At 43.5% G+C, this 14,836-nt stretch overlaps 1 protein-coding gene across 1 annotated transcript; it reads left to right on the top strand.

Moving 5' to 3' along the window:
• The first annotated feature begins 645 nt into the window (after positions 1-645).
• LOC117550082 (transforming acidic coiled-coil-containing protein 3-like) lies at positions 646-14,478 on the top strand. Its single transcript, XM_034222380.1, has 10 exons — positions 646-671; positions 11,414-11,486; positions 11,605-11,733; positions 12,258-12,325; positions 12,414-12,457; positions 12,540-12,607; positions 13,632-13,724; positions 13,834-13,940; positions 14,020-14,140; positions 14,236-14,478. Exons 1-10 carry the CDS (start codon positions 661-663, stop codon positions 14,299-14,301), a joined length of 780 nt encoding a protein of 259 aa, XP_034078271.1. The 5' UTR covers positions 646-660; the 3' UTR covers positions 14,302-14,478.
• Positions 14,479-14,836: the final 358 nt, after the last annotated feature.

Raw genomic sequence — 14,836 nt, 5'->3', positions numbered from 1 at the left:
CGCTGCTGAAAAGACCGCAACATAAGTAAAGATAATGAATACATCCTATTAAAACCTGTGTGGCTTATATGATAAGTCTAATTGGTACAAGCAGCATAACGTTTCACCATGTAACTAAAGATTGTAGTCTGGGAAATCAGTTTGACATATTGAACTAATAACAAATCACCTCTGGCTGGCAGAGAACTCTCTGCTCCATAGCTTCTCTTGGACGTAAAATCACATGTACATTTTACATTTATATTCAATTTAATATTCCATCCCTCACATACTTTTGTATATATAATAACTTATATTTTGTTTTTCTTGTTATGCTGCTGCAACACAAACATTTCCCAAATTGGGATCAATACAGTAATATCTTATCTTAATTAAAACTGCGGTCACAGACGTGCACGCAGTTGTGGGCGGGCCTTCGCGTCCGAGCGCCTGTAGGGGAGGCTCGTCCCGGCGTCAAGCAGATGCGCGCGTGTCCTCCGAAATGAGCCGTTCGTCATTTCTCAAACGTTCGCGTCCCGGACTCCCAGGTCTTCCGGCAGCGACCGGGAAACGTATGTGGGCTCGCCGCCTCGAAGGAAAACACATTTCTGTAAAGGCTCGTCGACGATCGATTATCGCGGAGGCTGTCTGGAGGAGCCTTAACCGTGGCATACAGCTGTTATGTGGTCAAGGTAAGTAAAGTAATGATTGAAGCTGTGTATTGGTTAATATTAGCGTATGACTTCAAATGAAAACACAACAGCATTTCACAAAACGCCACAGCATTTCAGAAAACACGACAGCATTTCACAAAACGCCACAGCATTTCACAAAACGCCACAGTATTTCACAAAACACAACAGCATTTCAGAAAACGCCGCAGCATTTCAGAAAACACCACAGCATTTCACATTGGACGGAAAGGGTATTCCTTTAGGGAGAACACTTCTTGTTTATGATTGGACAGAGCCAGCCAGAGAAGCACTGCTGTGACTGGTTGTTTTTGCTGCCAGTGAAGAAATGACGCTTCGTGATTGGTCAACGTCCGACAATCCCAACCGTGGACGGAGCAGCTACAGGTTAGTTTAGCCTGATGGATCCGATTCCATTCAGAAAACACGCATTTTAAAAGCTTGTCAAAGCATTAATTCATGGTTTTTACTAACCGTTATCAGTATGTAGTTACTTCGGCATCACTTTGAAACGTGTATTACAATTAAATCACGGTCAAATATGTTCATTTTGTTGTAGTTGGTATCTCCCATAGGATTTACATGGAGATACTTCCCGCCCACTCTCCAGCGCGTCTTGTTTGAATGACAGGAGCAAACACAGCTGACAGCCGCGGTGAAACTCGAGCGATTAGAGCGATGCGAATATTGGGTAGTCTACCATAGTATTTACATGGAGATAAGCCCCTTAAAAACCATAAATTAATAAAGCATTAATTCTGTGTTTACTCCTGTCATTCAAAAAAGATGCTGGAGAGGGGGCGGGGCGTATCTCCATGTAAATCCTATCGGAATCGGATCGATCAGGCTAAACTAACCTGTAGCTGCTCCGTCCACACTCACAACAACATCATACAGACATAAATAAAGCAGCGACTGTATTCGCCATGACATAGACAGTCTGTGTTTTGCATATCTTTAACTTTTGTCCAGTTTCTGAACAGATATGAGGACCTGTGAGCTCTGAGTGTGTGCTAACAGCTAACGGCTGATGTGTTGGGCCAATCACGAAGTCATTTCTTGATTGGCAGCAAAAACAACCAATCACAGCAGTGCTTCTCTGGCTGGCTCTGTCCAATCACAAACAATAAGTGTTCTCCCTAAGGAATACCCTTTCCGTCCAATGTGAAATGCTGTGGTGTTTTCTGAAATGCTGCGGTGTTTTGTGAAATGCTGCTGTGTTTTGTGAAATGCTGCGGTGTTTTGTGAAATGCTGCGGCGTTTTGTGAAATGCTGTGGCGTTTTGTAAAATGCTGTTGTGTTTTCTGAAATGCTGTGGCGTTTTGTGAAATGCTGTTGTGTTTTCTGAAATGCTCTTGTGTTTTCTGAAATGTTGTGGCGTTTTGTGAAATGCTGTTGTGTTTTGTGAAATTCTGTGGTGTCTTGCACTTCAGGGCCACCGTACAATATAGATGTTTTTATTTTAAAGTAAATTCAGATGGAACATAGTAAAAACATGTAAATTCTAATGTCCGCCTAAAGAAAAAACATTACTTATAGTGAAAACCACCCTTGAATGATGGGTTAGTAGACTAAAACCTTTAGGAATCCAAACTATAACATATAATAAGTACCCTGTATCAAGATTGATGCAAAACAAGTGAAATTTGACCTTTTTAAGAGAGGTTTAGAAAAATAAAGTCCAGGGGGACTCACCTCTGGGTAATTTGGGAACCATCAGTTCCATTTGAACGTTTTCACTGTAAAAATCATTTTATTACTTTGAATTATCACTATAGGTATTCATTCCATCCAAATACAACTGTTGTGAAAAAAATAAAAAAATAAAACATACTCTGTTATCCTCTTAGGCCCCACGGACCCGAAATCGCGTCATTTGCAGGAAACAACGTCTAAGGAACCTTAATATTTTATAAACTATGAATATTGTATATCCATAGAACGGGAAAAAACTCATTTAACTGATCTTTTTAATTAATTTTTTCAAAAAAAAACACACAATGCTAACAGTGAGCCTCTGAATTAGCCCCGAGCGAAAAATGCTAACCTATTACTGCACCGAAAATCACTCCTAGCTCCCTTATTACTTATCCTAGCTCCACATCCAACACATTGTTTATGACCGTAAAGACACAGAATCTGACGGTGCCCACCTCAACACTGAAAGATACAAACTCGCGAGGTTATCAACAAAAACGTACATCAAAACAAGTGGCGCTAGGTACTAACATGCGCTAGGCTAACATAGCTTACCTTCCTCTTTGTCTGGTCTAAACTGGTCTTCAATGGCATTGCTATCCCCGCGTGAGGTAGCATGGACATGCTTCATTAGCTTAACTAGCATTAGCAATGCACCCACCCACCGCATGTTCCAATGAAAAGCATACAACGTCAACACATTTCAGTATAACACACCAATTGCTATATTACTCACGTTTGACAAAGTGGAGCAGGGTTTCTATGTACCGAGAAGTGGGTAGTTTAATGAGTCTGTTGACGACAAAACCTCCGCGCGCACACACACAGCCAAGGCAAACTACCTGAATTAAGTCTCTCCCTAAACCGGTAATACCGGAAATGTGACATCCGGTTTGTCCTTCACAATAAAGTTTTTCAAAAATAAAGGTACATTTAATATTGACGTATCAAATTGATTCAAATGTCTTACACAACACATGTATCGTGACAATAAATGAACTGTTATATAGCCGATCAACACCGTGTATGTTACTTATTACAGGATAATCACATGACACTAAATCAGACCGGCTGTTCTCCTCTGTTTACATCCTGCTGGTTTAAAGTATGTGTTCTATTGTATTGCATAGAAAGATGTGTTACTGTTCTGCTTGTAGTGGAAAGACTGTTTGTAGTCGTAGATAGAAAAACAAAGATGGAAAACATTTCACCATACATTGTTTGGACTTTTATATGTATTGGGTGTTTATGGTTCGTGTGGGAAATTAATAAGCAGAGCTGTTGCTGGTAAATTTGTGTGCCATCATATAGCAATGTGTATACAGCGTTTCGTGAATATCTGGAAAAATATGCGAGTAGTTTGGAGTCATTTGAGACATGTAAATCGTCAAAAATGGTACATTCTCTGTTAGCTTACGTTCGCCCCGATTGAGCTAGCAACTATTTTATTCGCAATTTAACATGATATTGGATATGGGCTTAACTTGTCCTGGACTGGAATTTTTCCGATCTTTTCCCGAGGAGGTGTTTGCGAAAATGCGCTTAAAATGCATGAATAACACTGATTTTTCAAAATGGCCGACTTTCTGGGGGACGGGGCTAATGGAAGCTATTTTGAAATATGTCCGCAATTCCATCAGTAATGTCGGTGGCAAGATTCGCGTAGTTTGGAGAAACTATATGTGACTATCGCACAATAGGGGGCGCTACTGAGCTGGTGTACAAAAATGTACGTTTTTTTTGTACAGTCTGGAAAAAGACGTGGGTTGTGACGTGTGTTCCAAGTTTTGCGTCCAAAAGTCATTTTAGCGATTTTGTGGCATTTAAATTGTCAAAATTGGTACATGTTCTGTTAGCTTACGAGCTCCCCGTTTGAGCAGTCGATTATTCATTTGCAATTTAGCATCACATTGGATATGGGCTGATTTTGTCCTGGTTTGGAATTTTCCTAGGAGAAGTATGCGAAAATGCGCTTAAAATGGACATATTTCAAAATGGCCGACTTAATAAGGGGCGGGGATAATGGAAGCCATTTTGAAATATGTCCGCATTTCCATGAGAAATCTCTGTGCCAAGTTTCGGGTAGTTCGAAGAAACTATATTTGACTACCGCACAATAGGGGACGCTACTGAGCCATATTTGCTAAAACGTACGATTTTTTTCTACAGTCTGGAAAAGGTTGTGGGCTGTGACATGCGTTCCGAATTTAAAGGCTGTAACTCATTTTTTCCCCTACTTATGGCTCAGTACATTTTTTAACCCTTCGATTTCGAGAAAAAAACTGAATAGGACACGCCCAAATTTTTCATTGGTTGCGAACCTTTAAATCTCAGTTTATACTCACCCTGCCAGTATGTCTATGACAACATATATTTTTTTAGTCCATCGGTTCTTGAGATATAAATTAGTTGTGTTTTTGGCGCCCCTTATTGTCCGAAATGAACATTGTTTGTTGTGCCTATTCCCCAAGACACACTGAACCTATCCACCGAAATCTGTGATATTTGGATACATTTTGGATGAATTTATGTGTAGGCCACACCCTTTTGCTAATACGTTTTGATTGATGTCGGCCACATTTTTCCACACCTCGTGCTCATTTTGTACGGTAATGTGTCTGACCCTCCACTGATGCTGTGCACTAAGTTTGGTGTGGAAAATCAAGAAATTTGAATTTCAGTTAATATTTCACTGTTTTTCACATTATGCTAATTTAAAAAAATCAAAGTGGCTTCGGGATTTGATGGGGATTTTGAGATAATATGTAGAGCTGCTGCACCCGGATAAGTGTGCAAAATTTCAGGTCCGTCAGAGTTACGCTGGGACTTTGTAAATTTGTTCGAAAAACTGAATGTTCACAGGTGGCGCTAGAGAGCAAGTTTGAAATGTTTCACCCATCGAATCCAGAATGTCAACATTTTCACCCGTCCTGGCGGCGTTGCCAAATGTCGCTACATGAATAGTGTCGCAAGCCCCTCAAAAACAGGTCGAAAGTGCAGAACCGGTAAAATAAGAATAATACTGCTGACGATTTCAATAGGTCTTTGCACTTCGTGCTCAGGTCCTAATTAATTAAGAAATATAACTATTATAATTAGTGTAGCAGCTGACACCAGTAGTAGTAAGGATGCCCCTTTCGTCAAAAAAGTGACAGGTGGTGTGACAGGTCACACCTCTCCCTACTTATGCAAATGAGCTAAGTCCCGCCTCCCATTGTTCGAGATCCTTTGATGTGAGTGGGTACAATCATGTTAATGAGCTAAGTCCCGCCTCTCTTTGTTCAAGATCCTTTGATGGGTGTTATAACAGGTGTGAAAAGCCCCCCTGTGTAGTGCCTTTGTTGTCTAATCCTTTTGATGTGTTGATTAACATTACATTACATTACATTGCATTTAGCTGACGCTTTTGTCCAAAGCGACTTACAATAAGTACATTCGACCAGGAAGACACAACCTTGAAGAAAACAGAATCATATAAGTATATCAGGTTTCATAGAGCCAAACATTTCAAGTGCTACTCAACTGGCTTTAGGTAATCCAGTCCTTTATTGGTATAAAAGTGCTTCGTTAATCGTTCTAACGCTCGAAGTGGAGTCGAAAGAGATGAGTTTTCAGTTTGCGCCGGAAGATGTGCAAGCTATCTGCCGTCCTGATGTCAATGGGGAGCTCATTCCACCATCTTGGAGCCAGGATAGCAAACCCACGTGTTTTCGCCGATGGGAACTTGGGTCCCCCTCGCAGCGAGGGCGCAACGAGTCGTTTGGCTGATGCAGAGCGTAGTGCACGCGCTGGGGTGTACGGTTTAACCATGTCCTGGATGTAGGAAGGGCCAGATCCATTCGCAGCACGGTAAGCAAGTACCAGTGTCTTGAAGTGGATTCTAGCAGTTACCGGAAGCCAGTGAAGGGAGCGGAGGAGCGGAGTGGTGTGGGAGAATTTAGGAAGGTTGAAAACCAGACGAGCCGCTGCATTCTGGATGAGCTGCAGAGGTCGGATGGCACATGCAGGTAGACCAGCCAGGAGGGAGTTGCAGTAGTCTAGGCGTGAGATGACGAGAGCCTGGACCAGAACCTGAGTCGCTTTCTGAGTCAGCTGGGGACGTATCTTCCTGATGTTGTAAAGCGTGTATCTGCAGCAGCGGGTTGTAGCAGCGATGTTTGCAGTGAAGGACAGGTTGTTATCTAGGGTCACACCCAGATTCCTTGCAGTCTGAGTCGGGGAAACAACTGAGGTGCCGATGTTGATTGTCAGGTCAAGAGTTGGACAATCTTTTCCCGGGAGGAAGAGCAGCTCAGTCTTGTCAAGGTTGAGCTTGAGGTGGTGAGCAGACATCCACTGAGAGATGTCAGCTAGACAAGCAGAGATGCGTGCGACGACCTGGGTCTCTGAGCGGGGAAAGGACAGAATTAATTGGGTGTCGTCAGCGTAGCAGTGGTAAGAAAAACCATGCGGGCTAATGACTGATCCGAGCGAGTTTGTGTACAAGGAGAAGAGGAGGGGACCAAGAACAGAGCCCTGAGGGACCCCCGTAGTTAATTGACAAGGGTCGGACTCAGACCCTCTCTAAGTCACCCTGTAGGTACGGTCTTTCAGGTATGAGGTGAGGAGGGAAAGTGCAGAGCCAGAAACTCCAAGTTTTTGGAGAGTGCGAAGGAGGATCTGATGATTCACCGTGTCGAATGCAGCAGACAGGTCCAACAGGATGATGACAGAGGAGAGGGATGCAGTTTTGGCAGTGTGCAGTTCCTCCGTGACAGCAATGAGAGCAGTTTCTGTGGAGTGACCTGCCTTGAAACCAGACTGGTGCGGATCCAGAAGTTGGTTCTGATTGAGATAACAGGAGAGTTGTTTAAAGACAGCGCGTTCAAGTGATTTAGACAGGAACGGGAGGAGAGAGACAGGCCTGTAGTTTATAACATCAGACGGGTTGAGAGTGGGTTTCTTTAGGAGAGGGTTTACTCTTGCCTCCTTGAGACTGTTTGGAAAGTGACCAGAAGTTAGAGAAGTGTTGATGAAATGGGTGAGAAACGGTAGAATATCAGGAGCGATAGTCTGAAGGAGGTTTGAAGGGATAGGGTCCAGAGGACAGGTGGTAGGGCGGGCAGAGGTAATGAGGGTAAGAACCTCACTTGGAGAGAGAGGGGAAAAGGAGGTTAGTGTGTTGGTGGAAGGAAGGTCTGGTGACCCAGCGGTGAGTAAAGGTGAGTCAGAAAAAGAAGAGCGAATATCATTAACCTTTTTTTCAAAGTGGGTAACAAAGTCGCTTGACAGAAGTGAGGAGGGGGGAGGAGCTTTTGGAGGGTCCAAGAGGGTGGAGAAGATGGAAAATAGTTTTTTAGGATTGGAATAGGAAGATTGGATCTTATCTTGAAAGAAAGTGCTTTTTGCCTGAGAGATCGAAGCAGAGAAAGAGGAGAGGAGAGCTTGATAGGTTAGGAGGTCGTCACGGTGTTTGGATTTCCACCATTTCCGCTCTGCTGCCCTAAGGACGGTTCTATTAGCACGCAGTGCATCATTTAGCCAGGGAGCCGGAGGGGACTGACGAGCCTGCCGAGATGTCAGAGGACAGAGCGAGTCCAGAGTGGATGAGAGAGTAGAGAGGAGAGTTTCTGCAGCAGAGTTTGGAGGCAGTAGTTGGAACGAATCAGAGGAAGGGAGGGCTGAGAGCACCGACGAGGCAAAGGTAGAGGGAGAGAGGGAGCGAAGGTTACGGCGGACAAGTGTAGGATGGGAAGAGATTAGTTTGTTATGTTTGGAAAGGGATAGAGAGAATGAAATGAAGAAGTGATCGGATGTGTGGAGCGGGTTTACAGAGAGGTTAGAAGTAGCGCAGTTCCTTGAGAATATGAGATCAAGGACATTGCCAGCTTTATGAGTCGGTGGGGACGGAGAGAGTGAGAAAGCAAAGGCGGTTAACAGAGATGTTAGTTCGTCTATCTTCCCCATCTGGAGGTTGAAGTCTCCGAGAAGTACAGCGGGAGGGCCAGTTTCAGGGATGTGTGAGAGGAGATGATCTAATTCCTCCAAGAAGTCCCCCAAGGCGCCTGGTGGACGGTAGAGAACAACAATGGTTAACTGTATAGGATGGGTTACTGTGACGGCATGGAACTCAAAGGTGGAAGGAGTAAAGTTAGGTAGCTTGAAGAGGGAAAAGCTCCATTTGGGAGAGAGCAGGAGACCAGTGCCACCTCCTCTGCCAGTGGGTCTGGGTGTATGGGAGAAGGAATATGCAGTGGAGAGAGCTGCTGGGGTGGATGTGTTGGATGGAGTAATCCAGGTCTCAGTGAGAGCAAGGAAATCCAGAGACTGCAGGGAGGTGTAGCCAGAGATGAAGTCAGCCTTAGGAACAGCTGACTGGCAGTTCCACAGGCCACCTGAAACTAGATGATGGATCTCAGTGGAGCACGTGGGATAGACGAGAGCAGGCCGGTTATATCGATTAGGAGATACACGGGGCCAGTGATAATTGCGAGAAGACACATGAACAGGAATGGAGAAAATACACATGATTATAGCATGAGGGGCTAAACAACAAAAGTAAAAATTAAAAACGCCAACGATACTTAGCTCAATCAAAGTAGGATTTGCCTCCTCTTTGCCTCCCTCGTGACTCCCGTAGGACTCTAATGTCTTTGTCAGTCTTACTCCCGTAGGACTCTAATGTCTTTGTCAGTCTTAGCCTGTCTGCCGCTGAAGCTGCCGCTCCAGGAAAGAGCTACCCGAAATGGACGCCTGATTGCTCAGTTCTCACAGCTGAAGTTAATTAGTTAACTATCTACAGCTGATGGGCGACAATAGACTGGCCCTGCCTATGTTAATAATGCAGGCTTGAGTGCTGAGAGCTGTAAAGCAGGTTTCGCCTGAGCAGATCTGAGATTTAAAATCTCTCAAAAGCGATTTAGCCGTTTTAGCTACAGTAACAATTATACAGAGTCGAATAAATGAAACCGAGAAGTCTAAATAAACAAGAATATAACTTACAGTGGTTGCTGCGTCAATAGGTAATGTTGTCACCGGGTCCAGATGCACACTGAGTTCATCAGTTTCTAAATGCGGTATTTAAATGCTTTTTGAGCTAAAGGATGACTGAGTCACGCAGTTCTACTTCACGCAATCAATAGACTGGCCCTGCCTATGTTAATAATGCAGGCTTGAGTGCTGAGAGCTGTAAAGCAGGTTTCGCCTGAGCAGATCTGAGATTTAAAATCTCTCAAAAGCGATTTAGCCGTTTTAGCTACAGTAACAATTATACAGAGTCGAATAAATGAAACCGAGAAGTCTAATTAAACAAGAATATAACTTACAGTGGTTGCTGCGTCAATAGGTAATGTTGTCACCGGGTCCAGATGCACACGATTAAGGCAGTCTCTTTGAAGTTATGTTGTCTGGCCCCTGTCCCCCCACACCCCTTTGTAGTCTAATCCTTTGATGTGAGGTGTTATAACAGGTAGGTGTGATATAAGCCTCTGATGTTAATCTAGGTGTTGATTAAGGCAGTCTCTTTGAAGTTATGCTGTCTGGCCCCTGTCCCCTCAGAGTTGACTCATCTAATTAGCCTTTGATGTTTGCCCTTTGATGTGAGGTGTTATAACAGGCAGGTGTGATTTCACACTGGTGTGTTATAAGCCTTTGATGTTAATCTAGGTGTCTCTTTGAAGTAATGCGTGAGACTGTATAGCCCCCCGCCCCCTCCCAGCCCAGGCCTCTCCCCCTTTTCTCCACCCCTTCCTTTGACTATGATGCCAGCAAATAGTGGGGGGTGGAATCAGGTGAAAATAGAAATACGCTCAAACTAAATAAAAAGACAGTCATTTCCACTTAACAAGTCACCTTTTAAAAAAGAAAAATTGCCAAGAGACACCTCGATAGGGGTTTAATCAGCGAGAGGCCTGTGACAACTTACCGCCATCCGTCCGGAGTGCCAGTCAAGAAACGAATGCAGCATCTGTGAGGGGTTCAGACGCATACAGCTGAAGATCTGTGCACAAACTTATCTCGTGCCCTCTTTTGGTCATGTGCACGCGTTCATGTGTGTTGGAGGAGGGGCTCTGTGAGGAAGTGGCAGATTTTCCCCCGGTTGGGTACTTTTCAAATTCTAGCTCACTCGAGCTGGTTTCTCCAAAATGACCTACCCCTACCTTTAAGAACAATACACACACACACACACACACACACACACACACACACACACACACACACACACACACACACACACACACACACACACACACACACACACACACACACACACACACACACACACACACACACACACACACACACACACACACACACACACACACACACACACACACACACACACACACACAGTTGGAGTAGATATCTCTGCTCCGCGCCGATTCTATATGAGTTTGTTTTAAAAGGAGAGAAAATCAAAGCAACCGGGATAAGGGTTAAACAATAATCTGCTTTAATGGTAAAACACAACACAATACACCATACAGAGCACTCTGCAACAGTACTCCGTACTCAATTCCTACCACCGTGTGATATACGTACCACGACAGCCAGTCAGGAAGAGAGCCCAGAGCATAAGAATGTTACAGTATTTATACACATAAGCGGGGAGGAGTTTGGCCGGTTTTACTTCTGGGCCAACCCTAAGCAATGAGTCAGCAGTTTGTTGATTCCATCTCCTTACTGTGTGTGTGTGTGTGTGTGTGTGTGTGTGTGTGTGTGTGTGTGTGTGTGTGTGTGTGTGTGTGTGTGTGTGTGTGTGTGTGTACCCTTAGGCAGTCCCAGTCATGCTTTGGAGTAATTTCACAGACAGAGGACTCTTTAACAGAACGCACACACATTCCCCCTAAAACATCTAACACACACATCTGTTTAAACCAATTATTCCAAAATGTGGTGGCAATTTGGCAGAGCATAAGAATGTTACAGTATTTATACACATAAACGTTAGAGCTGAATTTGTTCCGATTTTGACATCTTCTTCAACAAAATGAGATGTGTCTGAAATGTAACCACGTTGACCACTTGACAAGTAAGGTTGTTTTGGTTTTTTCCTCCAAACTCAGGCTTGAAACTTCTCAGATGCCAGAAAAGTATGCAAGCGGAGCACAAAGGGATGATTTCCAACTGTTTGATCCAGTGAGTCACTGTAACAATTCCACCACTGACTGCATGGCAATGTTTCTTAAAATAAGTGTGGAAATGACATTCAATGCTTCGCCTAACCTGATTTATTCACACTGGAACTGTCGTCTAGGCTTCCCCAATCTTTGCAGACCTCGTCCCTCCTTTCCCTCAGACAGAGAACACAGAGGAGGCCATTATTGAAGTGCTGAGGTACAGTCAGCAGGACATGGACGCCGCCATCGCCAGAGTCCAGGCACAAGTATGTCCTGCTCAGTGTTTGTTCATTTGACAAATAACAGTCAGGAAGAGGGTTTCTGTTTGAAGTCCATTTTGTTTGTGTCTTTGTGAATACAAACCATTTGTAAAGACCAAAATCACGTGACTATATTATGGTTTCTGTGGTAATCAAACAATCCCCAGAGTAGTTTAGAGCAATCTTATTCAACACAAGCTAAATAGAGAAATGTGTAACAGGCAGTGATTGTTCGATTTACAGGGTTTTTCATCATTTACTGATACATTTTCAAAAAAGAGGGATAATCCTTTATTTTTGTTGTGATTCCTCCATTAGGGACTTTATTCTAAACCAAATTTGCTAGGATTTAAGCTCCCAAATAAATGTTTTTTAAAAATAAATGGTGGTTTTGTATAAACTTGACATTGTATTACTGAAACATGCAGGTTTCTATAAATGTACATTAAAAGTCGCCTCTTGATTTGAAACATTTTATACGTAATCCCTTACTATTAATAAATAACAATAATTGTCTTACTTTCAAATAGGCAAAGGACACAGAGGATCAATGGAGTGCAAAATATAAAAGAACACTTGACGATGGTCAAGAAATGAGGTAGGCTCGTTTTGAGTTTGTTTAACATAAAAAAAACATTTATTTAGTTTTTAAAGGAAATTTGACAATTTTTAATTATTTTTTACAGGAAAATAATTGCAGTGTTTGAGCTCATGATTGCTAAAATGCTGGGTGAGTTAATATATGTAATGTACGTGCCTTTGTCTTGGGACTTTTCGGTGTCATGATAAGAGCTTTTAACTCTTGTTTTCACCTGATCAAGAGAAAGAGAGGGAGGTGGCCCAGACGAAGCTCACTGCGGCTCTTATCGAAAAGGAGCAGGTCTCCAGCAGTGGCGGCGCCAGAGATTTTCTCTAGGGGGTGCTGTGGGGTAGCTTGACGTTTCATAGAGGGTGCTCAAACATTTAGGGTTTCCCATTAATGCACCAGCGCTACAGTTGAATTTTCTACTGCAACACTCCCCACGCACACACACACAGTGCACCCGCGACTGTTACAATGAAGGCTCGATAATCAGCTCACGGCATATAGGCAGGGGTAAAGTGCTATTTTTACAAGTGGGGAGCGGACCTCACCTCCTCTAGGAGGGTCCTCACCTCCTCTAGGGGGGTCCGGGGGCTAGCTCCCCCGGGAAGATTTGTTGTTACATATTTAAGTTAAAAGCATCAATCTGGTGCACTTTGAGAGCAACATTAAGAGATCTATGGATACATCTCAACACCCATACGAAACAGAACTGTCAACAGATTTTCTATTTCTTTATAGATATTTTACAAATCACTCCCCTTTTAAAACAAACCGTTTGAGACCCACTGAGATAACTAGACTAAAGTTAACTATCTAAACACTGAGAGTCCTTTACTTCACCTGAGTTGAGGTTACCTGAGACTCTCCGTCTGACAGGAGAGAGTTCTCCCTCCACCTTGTTGTTGAAAAAGCTCCTTATATCCATTAGCTTGGCTAGCTAGCACCAGATGCTAACCACAACGATCTCCGGTAGATACCCACTGGTGCGCGAGGCGAGCTCTCTCGCTCGCTCGCGCACGCACGCACACAAAATGGCTCGTGCCACACACACACACACACACACACACACACAAATCGAATGGGTGCTGACCATTGGCCTAATCATATCACCAGTGTTGGCTTTATGTTTTCGGTCAAAAATGTGTTTGTTTCACATATGCATTGATGTAATCAATAATATTTCTAATTTAATTTAATAAAAATAATAATAATAATTTTCGGAAAAAAAACACATATTTCTTGGGGGTGCTTAGGGGGTGCTTTGGCAATCCTGGGGGGTGCTTCAGCACCCCCTAGCTCCCCCCTGGCGCCGCCCCTGGTCTCCAGTGACCTGAACACCATGGAGAGATCGTGCTCCGCCCTGTTCAAGAGACTGGACAAGTACAAGGATGTTGTTGAGGGCTTCAAAAAGGTTAGAAAACAACACTTGCCCGGATATAATCCACAAGTTGCATGACGTAGTTTAAAGAAATAGCAGTGGCAGTATGATTGGTAACATGTTTCCTGTGGCCTTCCTGCAGAATGAAGAGACTCTGAAAGCCTGTGCTCAGGACTATCTGGAAAGGATCAGAAAGGAGGAGCAGCGCTACAAGACCCTTAAAGCCCACGCCGAGGAGAAGATTGGCCAGTAAGAAACCTCACTGCACTCTGTTGAAAGTGTCAAATGCAAGACTTGCAGCGTTTAACTGACATCTGTTGTCCTTCAGAGCAAACGGGGAGATTAATGAGGTTCGGTACAAGAACAAGTCTGAGACATCTGCCCTCCAAGCCCAGCTGAGGAGGGAGCAGCTGAAGGTGCAGTCGCTGGAGAAGAGCCTGGTCCAGAAGGTGAGAGAAGAGGACAACATTACATGGCGGTTATTTGTTTATAAATCTATTAAATATCAAATATTCTATAATTTTTTCCCTTTTATTTTTTGTAGGAAAAAGAGGCAGAAGATCTCACCACACTTTGTGATGAGCTCATCAGCAAAGTCCAGAGGGGTTGAGCTCATTTGTAAATCGTGTACATTTTAATGCTTTTCTTTCCTGTTCTTCATTGTTCCTGTCCTTGTTCATTCCTTTATGTAGTGCTTTGTTTGTCTTTATCAATGTTATTAAAATACTGTAAAAAGAGAAGTTAATAAAGATGATTTAATCTTTAATAAAGAGTTGGTGAAAATGATTACAATTGTCTGTCTTTTTTTGTGAATTTATAGTTTTGAATTTCTGCCTGATTTCAAACCACTAGGGGGCAGCCTTGCCTTCATGATGGGTTGTAGGTTCATGGATTTGAATCTGTATTCACGGATATGGAAGTAACATGGCTGTTGAACCCTAAAACCAAAGTGTTCTGTGCAGACCCTTTCCTTTAGACCCACAGAGTGATTCAGTGCACTCACTCCTCACCTGTCTGGACTCATCCCGTCCTGTAGTGCTCACAACTAAACAGGCGCTCACCTGATACAATGACCCCCTTCTTCCCTGAGCAGTCGCAGGGTCCTGTCACATCACTCCCAGAGGCAGGACAATGCACTTCCTAAA

Source organism: Gymnodraco acuticeps, unplaced genomic scaffold (genome assembly GCF_902827175.1).
Source record: "Gymnodraco acuticeps unplaced genomic scaffold, fGymAcu1.1, whole genome shotgun sequence".
Classification (NCBI taxonomy): Eukaryota; Metazoa; Chordata; class Actinopteri; order Perciformes; family Bathydraconidae; genus Gymnodraco; species Gymnodraco acuticeps.
This window is presented reverse-complemented; position numbering and strand designations above follow the sequence as displayed.

Coding starts and splice junctions, on each gene's coding strand:
- LOC117550082 (XM_034222380.1), top strand. Junction 11,487..11,604: donor ATTTCCAACTGTTTGATCCA/GTGAGTCACTGT, acceptor ACTGTCGTCTAG/GCTTCCCCAATCTTTGCAGA. Junction 13,941..14,019: donor GCCGAGGAGAAGATTGGCCA/GTAAGAAACCTC, acceptor GTTGTCCTTCAG/AGCAAACGGGGAGATTAATG.